This window comes from Suillus fuscotomentosus (genome assembly GCF_016647785.1).
Source record: "Suillus fuscotomentosus strain FC203 chromosome Unknown F5891scaffold_78, whole genome shotgun sequence".
NCBI lineage: Eukaryota > Fungi > Basidiomycota > Agaricomycetes > Boletales > Suillaceae > Suillus > Suillus fuscotomentosus.
In genome coordinates this window covers 107,503-125,473 of record NW_024539590.1, presented here as the reverse complement: position 1 = coordinate 125,473, position 17,971 = coordinate 107,503, and the positions used below count along the sequence as shown (strand labels likewise).

Here is a 17,971-nt window from a genome sequence, read left to right as displayed (position 1 = left end):
CAGTACAGTGATCAGATCACGTGCACCGTGACAAGTTATCCAGTAGAGGCTCCTGGAGTCAGACCTTGAAAGAAGGAAGGCAAACGTTCTTTTTTTTCACAGCTGTCTGGAAATCTGGCTTCATGTTCATTAAACGTCCAACATATGTTTACACACGATGATCATGGAACAGGAGAATATCAATATTCATCTGTGTCTCGCGAACTTTTGATTCTTTACGCTACAGAAACAGGTACAGCTCAAGAGGCTGCTGATCGCATTGCGAGGGAATGTCGAAGAGTCCATTTTCACTGTCGTGTGCAGAGCATGGATGCGTATCCACCAGTAGGCGGCTTCCCAATCGTTGTAACATAATACTCAGGTCCTGTGCAGGAAACATTGATTTCGGAACACTTGGTCATCTTCGTGGTTTCGACCACTGGCTGGGGAGCTGAACCCAGAGCCATGAGTTCATTATGGAACATGTTGCTAAGGTCTGATCTCCCAGATGACCTATTCGAGAACATGGATTTCTGCGTGTTCGGCCTTGGAGACACGGCTTATGAGAAATTCTGTTGGCCGGCGAAGAAGCTATCGAGAAGGATGCAAAGTTTGGGAGGGTATGAAATTTGCTCACGGGGAGAGGGAGACGAACAGCATCGCATGGGGTGTGTATCCTTTGTTTACTGCGTTTCACGTGGCTGATCAAAGTGCAGGGTGGACGGTGCATTGGACCCATGGATTGAATGTCTCCTAGAAGTTCTTACATAGCTCTACCCACTGCCGCACGAGCAGGATAATGTTCCTGCTGGTCGACCACCACCTCGCGTATCCTTGAATAATATAGGATCTGATACGTCGCTGAATCCAGATCCTCTAGATGAAGACACGAAGTTTTATACAGCTTCGGTGAAGTGCAACAGACGGATCACTGCGGAAAATTGGTCTCAGGACGTACGCCATTTTGAGTTCTCCTTCGAAGACGATATAAAGTATGAGTCTTTGTCTTTTGAATTGGCGACTACTGATGGGAAATCTCAGATATAATCCTGGAGATGTTGCTGTGATCCATCCATCCGCAGCTGCATCAGAGGTCGACTCTTTTTTTCCTTGTCACCATGGGCTGGGCGAATGTTGCCGACGATTTTTTCACAGTAGAACACACAATGTTAGGTACGACAACACAGGACGCAGTAAACCTCATTTGATTGATATCTTACAGATCAAACGTTGCCCGACCATCTACCGAAAATTGTTTCCCTTCGAATTCTATTTACACGCTATCTCGATTTTAATGCTGTGCCCCGCCGCTCTTTTTTTTCAACTGCTGCGATATTTTGCTACCGATGAGCTCGAACGCGAAAAACTTGATGAATTTGTATCGATAGAAGGAGCGGTACGTCAGGTTTCCTCATTTTTCTTTCTTTTATTGAGGACGTGCAGGACGAGATGTATGATTATTGTCAACGCGTGAGACGTACGACCTGGGAGGTCTTGTCCGAGTTTCGGCCCGCAAGGATACCGGGAGAGTATGTCTTTTACTTGTTCCCTCCGCTGAGACCGAGAGAGTTCTCAATTGCTAGTACCATCGAGGTGAGCTCGAGTTAAAATGTGTTCGCTGCAGTTCAATTTACCTCTGGGTTTCATCAGTTCCATCCCCGTGAAATCCATCTCTGTGTTGCTATAGTACGCTATCGCACGAAGTTGAAAAATCATCGGAAAGGTGTCTGTACTAGTTATCTATCAGGGCTTCAATTAGGTCCGCACGGCGTTCTAGTGTAGTTCCTGAACTCATATACATCTCCAGGAGATACCCTTCGTATCGGCCTCAGAAAAGGCTTTATTTCACTTCCTACGAATCCAAACACACCAGTGGTGTGTGTGGGTCTAGGGACAGGCATCGCACCTATGTGTGCCGTCATCGAGCAACGCATATACAAGGGACACACTAGTATGTTTGGCTGTCTTTGTATATCAGCTCAGAGCTGATCCTTGATGACCCCAGATACTACCTTATACTTCGGTTGCCGTTCTGCACACAAGGATCAGCATTATCACACGGAATGGGAATCTCATGCGGAAGAACGAAAACTCCGCTACCGTGTTGCGTGTTCTCGTGATGGACCAGAGGGCGTCAAACGGACGTATGTGCAAGATCTGATGAAAGAGGATGCACAGTATATTTGGACAATACTGGGGCAGCAACGAGGCATCCTTATCATCTCAGGGTGGGTCCAGATTACATGTAACACGTAATGAACCCTAAGCCTTTCTGATAGTTCTTCGAACAAAATGCCTAGTGCCGTCCGTGAAGCTGTGGGAGGTGCAGTGGAGAGGTTTGGAGGAAAGTCGAATGCCGAGGCTGTGGAGTATGTTTCTGCGATGGAGAGGGAGAGACGGTTGATTGAGGAATGTTGGAGCTGAGAATATTCGAAACTAGTGAGCATCAAATCGTGAAGAAGACATACACTTTGATAAGCAATTTCCTTTGGCCGCATCAAATCTTCGGGCTCAAAACCAAAGCTGTGATCATTGTTTAAGTTGTTCTTCGAGTAAATGCCCATGTACAGCCTTGACGATCATTCAATGATGGCAGCCCTCAATTCTCATGTAAAAGCTATAAGTTACAGCAAGTGATATTGTGATTTGGAGACCTAGCAACCATTGGGCGTAAGCACTTCGGAACTTCCGACCGGTATACAGCTGCGTGACCTCAGGAGCAACTCGAGAGGCATCACTAATGTTCCTGGCATCCACAAGCGCATCGGAGATGCATGTAGTATGGGTCAGCACGTGGATGCAGTCTCTACTTCGGTTTATCATTCTCGTTCCCTTACAGATGACTCTGGAGCGTAATGCTCTCGGGCGAACAACGTACCCGCTCACATCACCCCAGCCTGACACTCCGCACCCTTGTACATGTGCTTCATTAAAGTGAGAGCACTTAGTGCCCACCCTCGGGCCCAGTCGCCTTCTTTCTTTGGCAAAACATTAGTATTACAGGTTCCATTTAAGATCAGCAACGTCGCGATGTGTTGGAGCGGCTGCCCCATTTGCAAGACCGAACATGCGAGAAGTTATCTTGATATAACTTTTGATGGTACAAGGTTGGAAACAAACATGCAAGATTCGCATGTCAGAAATGAAAAAGATAGCACCACATTTTTGACAGATACGGAGTCTAACAACGCGAAGACTAGTACATGTCAGTAAGGTTCTATCCAATCAACTATGGTACTCACCTCAGTCGTGAGCGGAACGAGTGAGGGAGGAGTGGAGAAGTCAAGTACTTCAATAATATCTAAAGATGTACACATTGTTGCCGATGCTTGCAATCATTTCAAAGATCGACAGAGTTCAGCCTCGTCTGCGCTGGGCTACTGTTCGTTGACACGATCCTAGAATGGTTGGGCTGGACTGAGCATAACTTGAGGTGGGACACGAGCAGATGGAGCTGCTGGGTGGGCGGGACAACCGTTGGCAAATTTGATCGTGTCAGACTTGGAAAGGGAAAAAAGGCAATCGATTTCTGCTCGAACGTTGAAATTATTCTACGTGCGTATGCATGATTGATCGTGGAACAGAGAATACGGTGGGTGCAAAATAAATGTTGGGAGTGAGAATGAGTTGAAGTAAGTTTGAGCTTGTCATCGAAACAACACCTCAGGATAATTTGCCTTCACGTCTATCAAACATTCATGTACCCTTACTTCGATCTCCACCCTGAAGACTGCTTGGTTGGAGTTTGAGGAGCGTGCATTGGAGGATATGTATGCATCAAGTAGGTCCCTGGAACTATTTGGGTTCGATCCAGACAAAGTGCAAAGAAGTCAGATTTCTATTGACAGGGCCGCTGAGAGGCATGGATAAGGAACAAGAAAGGGAGGTACTTCACGAGGCAGAGAGAAAGCGTCGAGTACAAAGACCGCGAAGGGTTCAATCTGCAGATCAAGATTCATGATTTGAGTTCAGTGGGCACCTCGCACGACCCCAGCGCCAACACCGCGTTGCATGTTCTCGTGGCTGATTGGCAGAGAGTGCTAAATGTTACAGTATTTATATATACCAGATCCGATGCAGAAGGACGCACTCAGTTTTTTGGGGCAACAACGAGGCATCCTCATTTGACGGACGGCCTACTAGTATGTGTGGCGCTTGATTAAGCTAATCCTAAATTCCAAGTTCAGTTCTTCGACATACATAATTTGTAAGCAGACTCCACAGTTTTGCCACGTGCAACTTCGAACTTCCTAGTCTCGACTCACGATTGAAATAGAAGTTCCTTATCACTTCAGGCATGCATGATCCAATTTCCAGTACATGCCCCATGGTGCATGATGCACAACCTCAGACCCTCAAACAACGCTCATATCGATGGCACCCTCAGATCTGATGTGAAACTTCTGTGATACATTATTGGCTTGAAGATTCTCGCTTGTGCGGCGGACCCAACACTAGTAACGGTGACAGTGAGGCGTGAAGATGAGCGCCTAGGGGTTCTTTATTAGAATGGCCAAACTTTACCGTCAGTGGCCAGTTCCTCTCTCTCATCCCATTGGTAACATGGCTCAATATTCAACAGTAAATCGTCTTTCAAATGATCAACCTAGTCTGGAATATATCATCAATCACGTATTTCTTCCCCTCAAGTTGCCGCAGGGGAGTGACCAATCCCCTGAGAACGACCTGGCCTTATCTCAGGTAGTGTTTGAAGCTGCTATCGCCTTCATTGACCAGATACCGCCCGATAAGCTGCTGCTTTGGACGAGCAGCTTAAAAATGCTTCGCAATCTCAAAGATTCAATCAGATTCAGCGTGATGTCTGTCAAAGAAGTCGAATGTCAAATCAACGCTATGGACACTAAAGGTCTGTTGTTTTTATCTTATTCCCATTCTTTTTCTGTATTGAGTATCAATTTCAGATGTTCTTGTATATATGATTCGCGCGCAAAACGCTGCAGTAGTCATGAGAAAACTCGAATCCGAGACTATATTCGAGTCATTTGAGGTCTCTCCTGACCCCACCGCAGTGATGGGCGCGAAGGGAAGGCTGATATGTTCCTATCCTGGACCTGCCATCACAGTCCCAGACATTAACATTGATAACGCTACCTTTCCCGCCGAGCTGGCAAATTTTCTTGTTCACATGGATCAAGATGTCCTTGATGCAGCAGCGACGAGGACAAAGGCTAAATCCACTGTTCTCGAAGAGAGGGACACCACGCATCCGCGGTATATCACGGAACTCCTCACCGGTATACTGCGTGGCCTCGGGAGCATCGCTGATGTTCCTCGCATCCGCAAGCGCATCGGAGATGATGTGCTGTGGGACAGCGTGAAGTTGCCGTGGAGGCGGTCTCCACTTTGGCTTGTAATTCGTGTTGCCTTACAGACGACTCTGGAGCGCAGTGCTCTCGGACGAACGACGTATAAATCATTTATGCTGTTCTTCATGGTGGGGCTCGCGACCCTCGCCCTCAACCATAACCTGTCGAATGACATCTTACACTTCATGTCGGCAAAGATCGCACGTCGTCTTTTCAAGCTTGGATCCTCTACTTCTCCAGAGTTATCGCAGATGGTCACCGTTGTAACCACGAATGTAAGGAGTGTCCTGGAGAAAAGATGGAGATCTGTTCAGAACGCACAACGCGCCTCGCCCCTTTGGGCTCCCGAGACCCTCGAAGTGTTGCGAGATACTCGTCTTTCCTTGAACACGAGCCGACGGTACATACATCAAGCTTTGCAGAACCAACATCTATCCCCTCCAACAACCCCCTTCAATCCGAGCCACCATACGCGCGGGACAATCAATAATTTCCTTGACGCCAAAGCTAACTTCTTGATGGCCGCTCATGCCGCAGAACCGACTCTTGCCCTCACAGACTTCGAGACTGCCATTAGTTCTGGGATTGACGACTGGGTGGTGCGCGTTCCACTCCAGAGTGTTGATTCTGCATGCATCTCAATTGAGGCGTGCGCATCTGCGTACTCCTCAAGAGCGCTTATGGCTTATAAAGGAAACCCGGAGAATTTATCTATCATGCTTCTCACCCTTTTCGAGCTCTGGGTAGCGATGGATAAGATCGTCGTTGCACAAATTCCACTCCTGGCTGAATACTCCCCCGAAATCCCATTGACGCTTTGGGAGTGTCTTTTAATCCGCAAAGCTTCTGCTCTTGATCGTTTGAAGAAATTGCACGCCTACCTGAAGGCTCGTCATTGCCAAGCTTCCAGCCGTCTGTCGGCATTCTCGTTTACCAACGACAAGTCGTTCGCAGCGCAATATTTTTACCAGTCATCCAAGCTGCAGAGTTTGAAAGTCTGCATCGAAGCAGATGGTCAGAAACGTCGAGAGAAGAAGCTTACTGAGCTTCAGACCCTAAACAAGAGATATGGTGACTTACAGGTGCTCGCAGCAATTTTAGCGCACGAATACGCCGTCAACTCTAGCGGCTCGCAGTCCCACAAGAAAAAGCGGTGTCAAAAGTGTCATGTGGAGAAGGAGATGAAATCCTTGACGATTACAGTTCACGAGTGGCCGCTGCCAGAGCGTGAACAGCAGGCGATAGTGGTCGTGTTTGAGCTAGCGTGCCCCATTGCGTTTGACATGTGGAGATCCTTGACACTTCATGTCTACGTTGACATCTGCACTCCAGACAAGATTTCATCCGCTCATCCTTTCATGGTCCTGCCAAAATATGACGCCTTGAAGCAATATCGCACGTGCCATTCAAGACAAAGGCTCACTTTAGCGTCAGATGCCAAACCTTTCTCCAAGTCTCATTACAGCAACACTCGCATTCCCGCGCCGGACACCAAAGTATGTGTAAACAACGGACTCAAATTTCGGCCTTTCGACACAACGACAGGTGCATGGGCGGCAGACGTACTGCTACGATGCGACGGCACTAAGATGTGCACTTTCCTTCTTCCGAAGGGACCATATGATGGTATGCAGCAGTACCTTGCAGGGACATCCCACACGTCAAACGAGGTCGTGGCCAATCAGGCAGATTGTCGCAAAGACGTGACCATTCACGAATTCATCGCGTTCGGAGCCTTGCGGAGTGGACCGCATTTGCAATGGATGAATGTGCTCCGTGAGCTCCGTGCAAGGACGCTCAATTTTCGACGTGAGGAGATCCATCTTCTGTTGGCCCAAGCAGTTTCACAAGTCGGCCCAATTTCATCCGACGACGACCTTATTTGGCATGAGGACTTGAACAATGTGCCGTTCCTTGGCGCACTACTCGGAGAGCTGGAGGATTTGATGGCGAGCGTCGAAGGCAATTGGTTGGAAGCTGTCACGATCAGCACTATCATCATGCTTGTGTGCCGCATTTTGTCCGCGACTCAGGAAGAGAGTGTCAAAGGTCGCGGACATTCGCTCCTTCGAAGGATACGAACTGCGACTTTTACGTTACTGACGCAACTATCAGAGAAAATGCAAGCAAGCAACGACGAGACGGACAGCCGAGATTTACAAGGGCGCGTTCTGGATATGGCAGTCACCTGTCGTAGCACTTTTGATGTCGACAGAGACGCTTCGCTGCTCCTGACGTCAGACGATGACATCAAAGTTTTTGCATATTGTGCGGTCATAATTTATGACAACACTCCAAGTCAACTGGGCAACCTCCCACAACATTCCAAGCTACTACTAGAGCGAGACAAGAGATGTTGCCACGCATTAGAACCCGTCATTCGTCGATATGCAGAATTTCATAGAAGGGGTCTTGATTACGCGGTGGCCAAGATTTGGAGCAGCTATAGACCAGGAACTCCTTGGAGGGCACTGACGGCTCCGAATTCTCGTTGGCTCGTGACGCAGACTGCGCCTTCGTATTCCCAATCATCACAGGACGTGCACATCAATTTGATTAGCGGATGCTTGCTTGTTGACGGGAAGCAGCTGAGCAGGCTCCCTCCAAAGATAGCGCAACATCCCACTTACAAATCGATTTTTGGCGATGTGAGTCTTTGTCAGTTGTAGCTTTTTGATACACGCTCACCTATCGACTACAGAAAGTTCTGGACACCATTCTAGCTGATATTCGTGGAATGGAATATATGACACGTGGGAACTTCTGTGACCATCAGGTTAGTGGTTGCTCTCGTCGCTATTACTCAGTAACTCATGATGCACTCGCCTGTCCCTGAAGGTGTCTTTTGCTCTCCGTGACTCGAATGATCTCATCATCCGTGCGAAGCATATTGAACACGACTCACCTATCCTCCAACTCATTCCGAGCCACAAATTCATGGAAGACCTGCCGACCCCCTTAGTCGTGGGCCATACTCATTGGCTTAACCTGCAGACGAACGAGATCGAGATTCGTCCAGCCGGAAATGCGTGGAAATCTTCATCTGACAATTGGGTCTTGCGATTTGCCGTTTCGGGTTCCTCAACAGCGCAGAATTCCAGTGGTGCCACCCTTGTCGACATACGCAGCCAAACATGGGATATGATCTCCAAAAGGCTGCGTCCTCTGGAAGATGCAGGCTTCATCATGGTCACACTGAACAAAGCATCCGGTGGCACTCCCTTGTTGAAGGCTGATTTGCTTCGATATGGCCTCGAATTCTTCATCGATGAGGATGGAGAGTTGCAGTCCCGTAACATGCGCAATATGGTCGTTGATGTCGTTCAGTCTAGTGGCAGCATGTTAGGATTGGTCAATCAACTCATCCTGCGCCCAAAGTTGCAAGTTGCGGATGAGCATCCGCGCACGGTCATAATCCCAGACGGTCGTATCTCATACTCCGCTGATGGTCACCATGTCCGCGTCACCATCGCTCCTGAAGGTACTCGAGTGACATATCAGTCGTACAGAGTTGACACAGATCTATGCTGCCTCACTGGGAACGTGGGTCTCACAAGTAAGCTCTATCAGGCGCTCCTTCACGCTGTTACCAGCGGCTGTCTCCCTGATCCCCTGACGGGCCGAACGGGGACAGAGGAGGCGTTGCATCTCTTGCATTCCGCGGCTTGCCGATCGTTTATGAAGCTTCGCTCTCGCGACGCAGATCTTTTGCGCGAGATCAGTTCGCTGTCAACCAGTCGCGTCTGGTATCCCACTCATCTTCAGAAGATGCAGACAATTTCCTGGTCATGCCTCGCGCCCCATGCACAGCACCATGGTTTTCATCCAGCCGCGAAATCTATCATGGATTACGGAATGAAGCTTTCGACTTTCTCAGAAGGGTCTGCAAACCTTCCGGTTGCCTTTGAGCTTCCACAATTCACCGACCACCTTCTTGAGCGCGCTTCAGTTCGTGCCTCGGTTATCTATCCTGACGAGTTCTCTCTTCCACTTCCACTTGGCGATACAGATGTTATCTACGCTTCACGTCATATTCCCGACAAAGTGGCGGAAGAGAGGGCATTTCAAACCGCTTTCATGGTACATCAATGGCCAAGCAGACTTCCAGTGCAACAGAATCTCCTTCGTTTATTGACTCAGTGGAAAAATGTCAAGGGCATTGGCGAGCCGTTCACCTTGCAGTACTCCAAAGACTGGCTTCAACCGGCTTTTCCTGACATCTTCCTTTCTGCGTACGACCACTGTTGCAAGGCTACAAAGAAAGACACATCTCGGCTGGTTTTCACCCTGGCTTCGGTATCATACAGCTTGTCGGATGATCATGCGCTCGTGCCAACACTCTTAGCCTTCGCCACAGTTCCCGAAATTCGCAGCCTGGGAGGCCCACCAAAGCTCACCTCCTATGATCTCTCGCATGGTTTTATGCCATCTGATAAGAGATTGGACGATATAATCAGTTCGTGCTCCAAAAAGTACGAAATGAGCCAGGAGAAACACCTACCTGCAATGCCTGGCGAAAGTAAAAAGGTTCTGGAGAAGCGTCGTCGTTCAGCCTTCGAAGGCAAGTGTTACTCTGAAAAGCAAGTCATTCTCAACAAAGTTCGGGATGCGTGTCCATGCGAAAATCCTCCGGCACTCAATACGCTGCAAGTGGAGTACTACAATCTTAATGAACTGCCAGGGAAACTTTTTCCAGTATTTCGCAGCTGTTGGCAAAATCGTTGTCTGAAGCTACACCTGGATGGCCTGCAGGAGACGCTCAAACAGTTCTATACGCCCAAACCTCCTTCCAAACTACCCTCTCGATATGATCTCCGTTCCCGCCTTCAGGACTCGGATGTTGTATCACTGGCCTCATCCGTTGATGCCCAGTATCTGTTCGGTAGAGATCCGCCTGTGACAGGCATGTGCGGGTCATCTCAAGTTCTGCCCAATGTCAATCAGAGAGATTTGGTATCTCCAAGTTCCCAAGTTACAGCGAGGTTGCAACAGCTGATCAACGACTTTCGCGCACGAGGAACTGACAAGTTTCATCACAAATACGCTAATGATCTAGACCGGAGTAGGTTGATCTACTGTGACGAAAAGATCGTTGCCCCACCAGATTCTACACCATACACGATGGAACTACTACTCGAGAACCATTCTTTCCATAGCCGACAATTCCAAGACTCACTCGCATCTATCTCACACGCCCTCTCCCCTACCTCTGCTACTGAGAACACGTTATACAATGCCGGATTATGGCCTCGAATTACACCAAATTTCCTTTTCACACGCATGGCTTCTGCAGCAGGAAGTTCTTCCGGGAAGGCTTGGCGTGCTACTCTTGTCCAGCTGTCGCAGATACTTTTGCAACTGCAACGCTCGCGAAGGCTGCTGGTCTTTGCCGCTAACAAAAATTGGGTCGAGTTCTTCAAGGAGCTGGATAGCGAAGAATGCGAAGGATTTGATCCGGAGCTGTACCCTGACTGGCTTTTGATACAGGTACGCTATACAGAAATCGATGATTAATGATAATTGATAATGGCATTTTCAGATTGAAAGTCAGTTCTTGGCACGGCCAGTCCAGGTCAAGGTCGCACTGGAGATGATGTCACCATGCACAGGAAGAAATACTTCCCTTCAACTGAACATGGGTGAAGGCAAATCCTACGTTATCGTTCCCCTCGCAGCAGCCGCACTCTCTGATGGCCATAAACTGGTCCGAGTGATCGTGCTGAAGTCATTGTCGGCTCAGATGTTCCAGCTCTTGGTCGAACGACTAAGCGGTCTCGCACAAAGGCGTATTTTCTATATCCCATTTTCCCGCGCACTCTCTATCAACTCGTCGAAGGTGCAAATGTATCGTAACCTAATGCAAGAATGCATAGACGCCAAAGGGGTCTTGGTTGTGCAACCGGATCATATTCTGTCATTCCAGCTGATGGCTGTTGACCGTCAACTGTCCCTTCGGACTGAAGCTGCTGAAGATATGCTGCGGACTCAGCTATGGCTCGACAATCACACACGGGACATCCTGGATGAAAGCGATGAAATTCTGCACGTCCGCTACCAGCTGGTATACACTGTGGGGCTCCAAAGGTCACTTCAAGGACATCCAGAAAGGTGGACGACAACGCAGCAAGTGTTGAGTCTTGTCGCGAAGCACGCCACTCGGCTCATGAATGGATTTCCCTCTCGATCAGAAGTGTCCACTCGCGAACATGGAGAGTTTCCTTTCACTCGTGTTCTGCACCCGACAGCAGGTCAAGCATTGATTCAATGGATCGCACAGGATGTCATCAATGGCGCCCTTGAAAACATCAGCTTCGATCAAGTACCCCTCCACGTGAAAGAAGCTGTTTGCCGCTTTATCGTAACTGAGAATATATCCAGTACTTGTGTCAGCGTAGTGGAGGATCGCTATAGACACACTACGGTCTGGCCAGGCCTCCTAGTCCTGCGTGGACTGCTGGCATGTGGTATCTTGGTGTACGCTCTCAAGGAACGTCGCTGGCGCGTGGACTATGGCCTTGCCCCAAAACGAACAATGCTAGCTGTTCCATTTCGCGCAAAAGATATGCCCTCGCTGCGGGCAGAGTTTGGCCACCCGGACGTTGCTGTTACCCTCACATGCCTGTCATACTATTATGGGGGTCTCACGCTCCAGCAGTTGATGCTATGCTTCGAGCTCCTGCTGAAGCAAGACAATCCTACCCTCGAGTATGAATCTTGGGTTGCTGGGCTTGCGTCCGTCCCAAAAAGTCTGCGTCAGCTTAGTGGAATCAATATGGAATCCGCAGAGCAGCTCCCTGACCTTCAACGACTGTTCAAATTCAACAAGGCGGTCATAGATTTCTACCTGTCCCGAATAGTTTTTCCCAAGGAAGCAAAGGCATTCCCCAGCAAGCTCACCTGCTCCGGGTGGGATCTCGCGCAAAAGAAGAGAAATCTCACCACCGGCTTTTCTGGTACAAACGACAATCGCTATCTTTTACCAAGCTCGATGGTACAGCATGACCTTGATTATCAACGCAGCACGAATGCCCGGGTCCTGGCATTCATTTTGCGGCCAGAAAACAATTGCTACGGACTCATACCGTCAGGCCAGAGGGTGCAATACTTCATCGACACCTTAATAGCACAAACCCCCGAGGTCCGCGTGCTCCTGGACGTGGGTGCGCAGATGCTGGAATTGGAGAATCAGGAATTGGCCGAAACATGGCTTCGAGCTAAGCACAACGCCCAAGCTGCAGTCTTTGTGAACGACGATGACGAAATCGTTGTTATCAGTCGGGATGGGACAGTAGAGCCTCTTGTGTCGTCTCCCTTCGCCCAACAGCTCGACCAGTGTGTGATATATCTTGATGACGCGCACACCAGAGGAACAGATGTCAAGCTGCCTTCTGGCTTCCGAGCTGCTGTCACGCTTGGTCCGAAAGTCACGAAAGACCGCCTGATGCAAGGTTCGTGATTCCAGAGTTCATGCATATCGATTTTGACAATAACCAACGACACAGGATGCATGCGAATGCGGAAGCTGGGAAATGGTCACTCAGTGATGTTCTTTGCTCCGACAGAAGTTGACCGAAGCATTCGCTCGGCGACTCAGAAAACTGATACGGACCATGTCGATGTTGCAGATATCCTGCACTGGTCGATGCTCGAAACATGTCGCGACATTCAAATGCGTACATTCCACTGGGTTGAACAGGGATCGGATTTTAGCGCCCGGTATTCTGCATGGACTCATTTCTCGCGCGCGCCTACCGCTTCAAGTTCCACTCTGAGAACAGCCTGGTTGCAGCCAGAGGAACGTTCATTAGAGGATATGTATGTGCCACGCAGTCCTCTGCAGGTATCCCACATTTGCGATGCAGACATTCGAAGCAAATGCGAGGAACTCGGAGTTCTAACGGGACCCGACAGGAGCATGGATGAGGAACAAGAAAGAGAGGTAGTCCATGAGGTAGAGAGAGAACGTCAAGTTCAAAGACCGCACAAAGTGCAACCTGCAACTCAGGAGTTGCATGCGCACGTTCGTCAATTTGTCAAGACCGGCCGAATTCCCATAGGGTCCCCCGCTTTCATTCCAGCGCTATCCAGCCTTGTCAACACCACCGCTGAATTTCATGAAGGCAATCGGTGGGCGCACAACGTTTTAGTAACCCGTGACTTCGCTCGTACGGTGGGGACTATCCTTACCACACAGAAAGCGGATGAATACTTGCGGCCCGTCAATTGGATCGTGCTCAGTGACGTTGGAGTGCTGGTAGTGATGAGTCCGCACGAAGTGGACGCACTGTTGCCTGATATCCGCAACAGTAACGTAGTTCAGTTGTGCGTCTATACTCCTCGGACCACAAACACGATGAAGGCATGTGATGATCTCCGACTGTACCGTGTTCCTTCGACCCCACATCCGACCCCAGTGGAACCGCTGATTTACCAGCTCAACCTTTTTGCGGGTCAACTGTATTTCTCCAGTTACGAGATGTATCTCCGCACTTGCAATTTCTTAGGGCTCAACGCACCGGATTTGGAGGACGAGGATTTGATAGCCGACAGTGATGGATTCATCAGGGAGGAGAATCGCTCTTCTGCGAGAGCATTATGTCCGTTCAAGCGATCCCAGCTTCCTCCACTGAAGAAGTTGTTCGGAATGAGAAGGAAAGGCATGGGGTATGTGCCAACTCACCTCGGAAAGATGTTCAATGGGCGCATTCTGACCGAGGGGGATTTTCTGGATTGAGCGCCGTGTCTGTTTAGCGTGAGTTTTCGCCTTTCTACCAAGGACCTTACTGACTGCAGTTCCAGTCAACAGCGATTGTGTCAACATTGGTCTTCATCATGATTAGTAGTTTTTGAATCTGTAGTCAAATTTGTAGTGGATCTGAAACATTATGCGTCTTGCTGCGTCATGTCAAATACTAGAATGCTTGGGTATTTATGGTTATTCTGCCGTGTAGCTGAAAGACGGATATGCCTGATGCAATATTGCAAGGTATACGTAGCTGCGGAGACATGCAGTTCTTCGATGAGTCGTTATGTGGCGATTACCTTGATCGAACCGGCCACAGTCTAGAACCGGACCCTGGCAGTTGGCCGCATGTCGGGCCAGCTTCAAAGCCTTAGAACATATAGTTCTTTCCCAATTTACCCGGACTGATATCTGGTTAACGTTGCGCGAGAGACTCTATTGTTTTGCTTATGGTGCCGTTACATCAAGTCTGTGACTTCGACTAGCGTCACACATTACTCGTATACTGTGTAATACAGCCAGTGCTGGCAACTTCTATCACCCCAGCTCAGCATCCCTATACAGGTACTTCATCAACGTGTCCTGAGCATCTTGGGAGAGCGCCTGCACGACGTTGTTTATCTCCGACAATTTCGTGCTATTCAGTATCGAAACAACGGTCTGCAATGTCAGGTTCCTGCGCGAATGCCAGCGTATTGGTGCGATGTCGGCAACAGAATTACCTTAGAAGTTCCTCGACATTTGGACCATGAGGTGTGCTATCCAGCGCGATTCCCAGGACCCCTGGTATGTTTCACCTACGTGAATGAGTGGTGGTGTTTACATAGGTTGATTCATGTTGTAAAGTAGCAAGATGAAGATGGGACTGTACCTGGCTAATCATGATGTGCTCCGGACTGCGGCCTGCTTCTGTTTCGCATCACCCAAGACCTGATCCGTCTGCAGCTGCATCAGAAGTCGATTCTTTCCTTGTCACCATGGGCTGAGCGAATGTTGCCGACGATTGTTTCACAGTAGAACACACAATGTTAGGTACGACAAAACAGGACGCAGTAAACCCCATCTGATATCTTACAGATCAAACGTTGCCCGACCATCTACCGAAAATTGTTTCCCTTCAAATTCTGTTTACACGCTATCTCGATTTCAATGCTGTGCCACGCCGCTTTTTTTTTCCAACTGCTGCGATATTTTGCTACCGATGAGCTCGAACGCGAAAAACTTGATGAATTTGTATCGATAGAAGGAGCGGTACGTCAGGTTTCCTCATTTTTCTTTCTTTTATTGAGGACGTGCAGGACGAGATGTATGATTATTGTCAACGCGTGAGACGTACGACCTGGGAGGTCTTGTCCGAGTTTCGGTCCGCAAGGATACCGGGAGAGTATGTCTTTGACTTGTTCCCTCCGCTGAGACCGAGAGAGTTCTCAATTGCTAGTTCCATCGAGGTGAGCTCGAGTTAAAATGTGTTCGCTGCAGTTCAATTCAATTCTGGGTTTCATCAGTTCCATCCCCGTGAAATCCTGTGTTGCTATAGTACGCTATCGCACGAAGTTGAAAATTCATCGGAAAGGCGTCTGTACTAGTTATCTATCAGGGCTTCAATTAGGTCCGCACGGCGTTCTAGTGTAGTTCCTGAACTCATATGCATCTCCAGGAGATACCCTTCGTATCGGTCTCAGAAAGGGCTTTATTTCACTTCCTACGAATTCAAACACACCAGTGGTGTGTGTGGGTCCAGGGACAGGCATCGCACCTATGCGTGCCGTCATCGAACAACGCATACACAAGGGACACACTAGTATGTTTGGCTGTCTTTGTATATCAGCTCAGAGCTGATCCTTGATGACCCCAGATACTACCTTATACTTCGGTTGCCGTTCTGCACACAAGGATCAGCATTATCACACGGAATGGGAATCTCATGCGGAAGAACGAAAACTCCGCTACCGCGTTGCGTGTTCTCGTGATGGACCAGAGGGCGTCAAACGGATGTATGTGCACAGTATATTTGGACAATACTGGGGCAGCAACGAGGCATCCTTATCATCTCAGGGTGGGTCCAGATTACATGTAACACGTAATGAACCCTAAGCCTTTCTGATAGTTCTTCGAACAAAATGCCCACTGCCGTCCGTGAAGCTGTGCGAGGTGCAGTAGAGAGGTTTGGAGGAAAGTCGAATGCCGAGGCTGTGGAGTATGTTGCTGCGATGGAGAGGGAGGGAAGGTTGATTGAGGAATGTTGGAGCTGAGAACATTCGAAACTAGTAAGCATCAGATCGTGAAGAAGACATACACTTTGATAAGCAATTTCCGTTGGTCGCATCAAACTTCAGGCTTAACACTAGGCCTGTGATCATTGTTCAAGTTGTTCTTCGAACAAATGCCCATGTACAGCCTTGACAATCGTCCGATGGTAACCTTCAAATCTCATGTAAAAGCTCTGCGACTATAAGTCACAGCAAGTGGTACCGTGATTGAGACCATTGGGTGTAAGCACTTCGGAACTCCCGACCGGTATACAGCTGCATGACCTCAGGAGCAACTGAAGAACATCACTTATATTCCTGGCATCCGCAAACGCATCAGAGATGATGTAGTGTGTGTCAGCACAAAATTGCCGTGGATGCGGTCTCTACTTTGGCTTGTCAATTGTGAACTCACTTCATTAAAGTGAGAGAGAGCACTCAGTGTCCACCCTCGGGCCCAGTCGCCTTCCTTCTTTGGCAAACACTGGTATTACGGTTCGTTTTGAGATTAGCAACGTCATGATGTGTCTGAGCGGCTGCCCCATTTTGCAAGACCAAACATCATAGCTATGCGAAAGTTATCCCGTGATAACTTTTGCTGCTGGGCAAGTGCTGGTTCTGATATCAGTGCAGAGGTCATGATGGAGTACAACGTGAGTACGAGGTTGAATACAAAATATACTACAAGGTTCGCATGTCAGAAATTTTGACAGATACGGGAGTTCAGCTTTGTCTACGCTGGGCTACTGTTTGTCGACACGATTCTAAAATTGTTGGGCTGGACCGAGCGTAGCTTAGGGTGGGATGCGAGCGGATGGAGCCGCTGGGTGGTGGGTAGGACAACTGTTTGCGAATTCAATCGTGTTAGAATTTCTGCTAGAACATTAGAATTAATCTACGCGTGTATGTATATTCGATTGCGAAACAGAGAATCAGGTGGGTGTAAAGTTAAGAGCGAGAATGAGGTCGAGTAAGTGCGAGCTTGTCGTCGAAGCAACATCTCGGGGAGTCGGAGATAATTTGCCTTTACGTCCTTCAGATGTTCAAACCCCTACTTCGATCTCCACCCTGAAGACTATTTGGTTGTAACCTAAGGAGCGTTCGTTGAAGAATATGTATGCACCACGTAGGTCCTTAGAATCATTTGGATTTTTCGATCCAGGCAAAGTGGGAAGAACTCGGATTCCTATCGGCACCGCTAAGAGGCATGGATGAGGAACAAGAAAGGGAGGTACTTCAGGAGGTAAGGAGAGAGAGCGTCGGGTGCGAAGACCGCCCGGGGTCCAACCTGCAAATCGAGAGTCATGGTTTGAAGTTCCGAACTTTGGGTTGAGTGGGAACCTCGCATGATCCCAACTCCACCACCGTGTTGCGTGGTCGACCAGAGGGTATTTATATAGGCAAGATCCGATGCAGAAGGACGTACACAAAAATTTGGGGCAACAATGAGGCATTCATCTTAGAGTGGACGGCCTAGAACCATGTGCGGCGCCTGATTAATCCTGAGTTCCAACGATGGTGGTTCTTCGGACGAAATGTCTCCTGCGGTTCGTGAAGCTAAGACCATGGACTCCGGATGGGTTACTAGTATTCAAGTCGCTACGCAAGTAAGGCGGGCGGGCATCAGAGAACCTGTGAGAAGAAGATATCGGAATATATAGGAAAGGTTTTCG

General features: G+C 48.8%; 4 protein-coding genes across 4 annotated transcripts; 3 read left to right on the top strand and 1 right to left on the bottom strand.

The window, feature by feature from the left end:
* Positions 1 to 144: 144 nt before the first annotated feature.
* On the top strand, positions 145 to 2,403 carry F5891DRAFT_1130909 (riboflavin synthase domain-like protein; the record flags this gene model as incomplete). The annotated part of the gene is given in 12 exon segments (XM_041364585.1): positions 145 to 324; positions 373 to 651; positions 751 to 971; positions 1,021 to 1,042; positions 1,062 to 1,152; positions 1,202 to 1,278; positions 1,331 to 1,375; positions 1,414 to 1,572; positions 1,630 to 1,738; positions 1,787 to 1,930; positions 1,985 to 2,207; positions 2,259 to 2,403. The coding sequence occupies 12 exon segments, from the start codon at positions 145 to 147 to the stop codon at positions 2,401 to 2,403; spliced, it is 1,695 nt and encodes a 564-aa protein (XP_041220136.1).
* A 1,809-nt stretch (positions 2,404 to 4,212) lies between these two features.
* On the top strand, positions 4,213 to 14,040 carry F5891DRAFT_1152300 (uncharacterized protein; the record flags this gene model as incomplete). Its single annotated transcript, XM_041365165.1, has 7 exons — positions 4,213 to 4,504; positions 4,562 to 4,846; positions 4,902 to 7,954; positions 8,008 to 8,082; positions 8,145 to 10,793; positions 10,846 to 12,754; positions 12,809 to 14,040. Exons 1-7 carry the CDS (start codon positions 4,489 to 4,491, stop codon positions 14,038 to 14,040), a joined length of 9,219 nt encoding a protein of 3,072 aa, XP_041220135.1. The 5' UTR covers positions 4,213 to 4,488.
* Positions 14,041 to 14,604: 564 nt separating this feature from the next.
* Positions 14,605 to 14,842, bottom strand: F5891DRAFT_904298 (uncharacterized protein; the record flags this gene model as incomplete). The annotated part of the gene is made up of 2 exons (XM_041373520.1): positions 14,605 to 14,725; positions 14,772 to 14,842. Coding segments are annotated over 2 exons (192 nt in total), but the record flags the coding sequence as incomplete, so codon positions are not given.
* Positions 14,843 to 15,198: 356 nt separating this feature from the next.
* F5891DRAFT_1281563 (uncharacterized protein) lies at positions 15,199 to 16,457 on the top strand (the record flags this gene model as incomplete). Its single annotated transcript, XM_041370483.1, has 7 exons — positions 15,199 to 15,300; positions 15,348 to 15,497; positions 15,555 to 15,585; positions 15,647 to 15,658; positions 15,707 to 15,850; positions 15,905 to 16,043; positions 16,157 to 16,457. The coding sequence occupies 7 exons, from the start codon at positions 15,199 to 15,201 to the stop codon at positions 16,299 to 16,301; spliced, it is 723 nt and encodes a 240-aa protein (XP_041220133.1). The 3' UTR covers positions 16,302 to 16,457.
* Between the last annotated feature and the right edge of the window lie 1,514 nt (positions 16,458 to 17,971).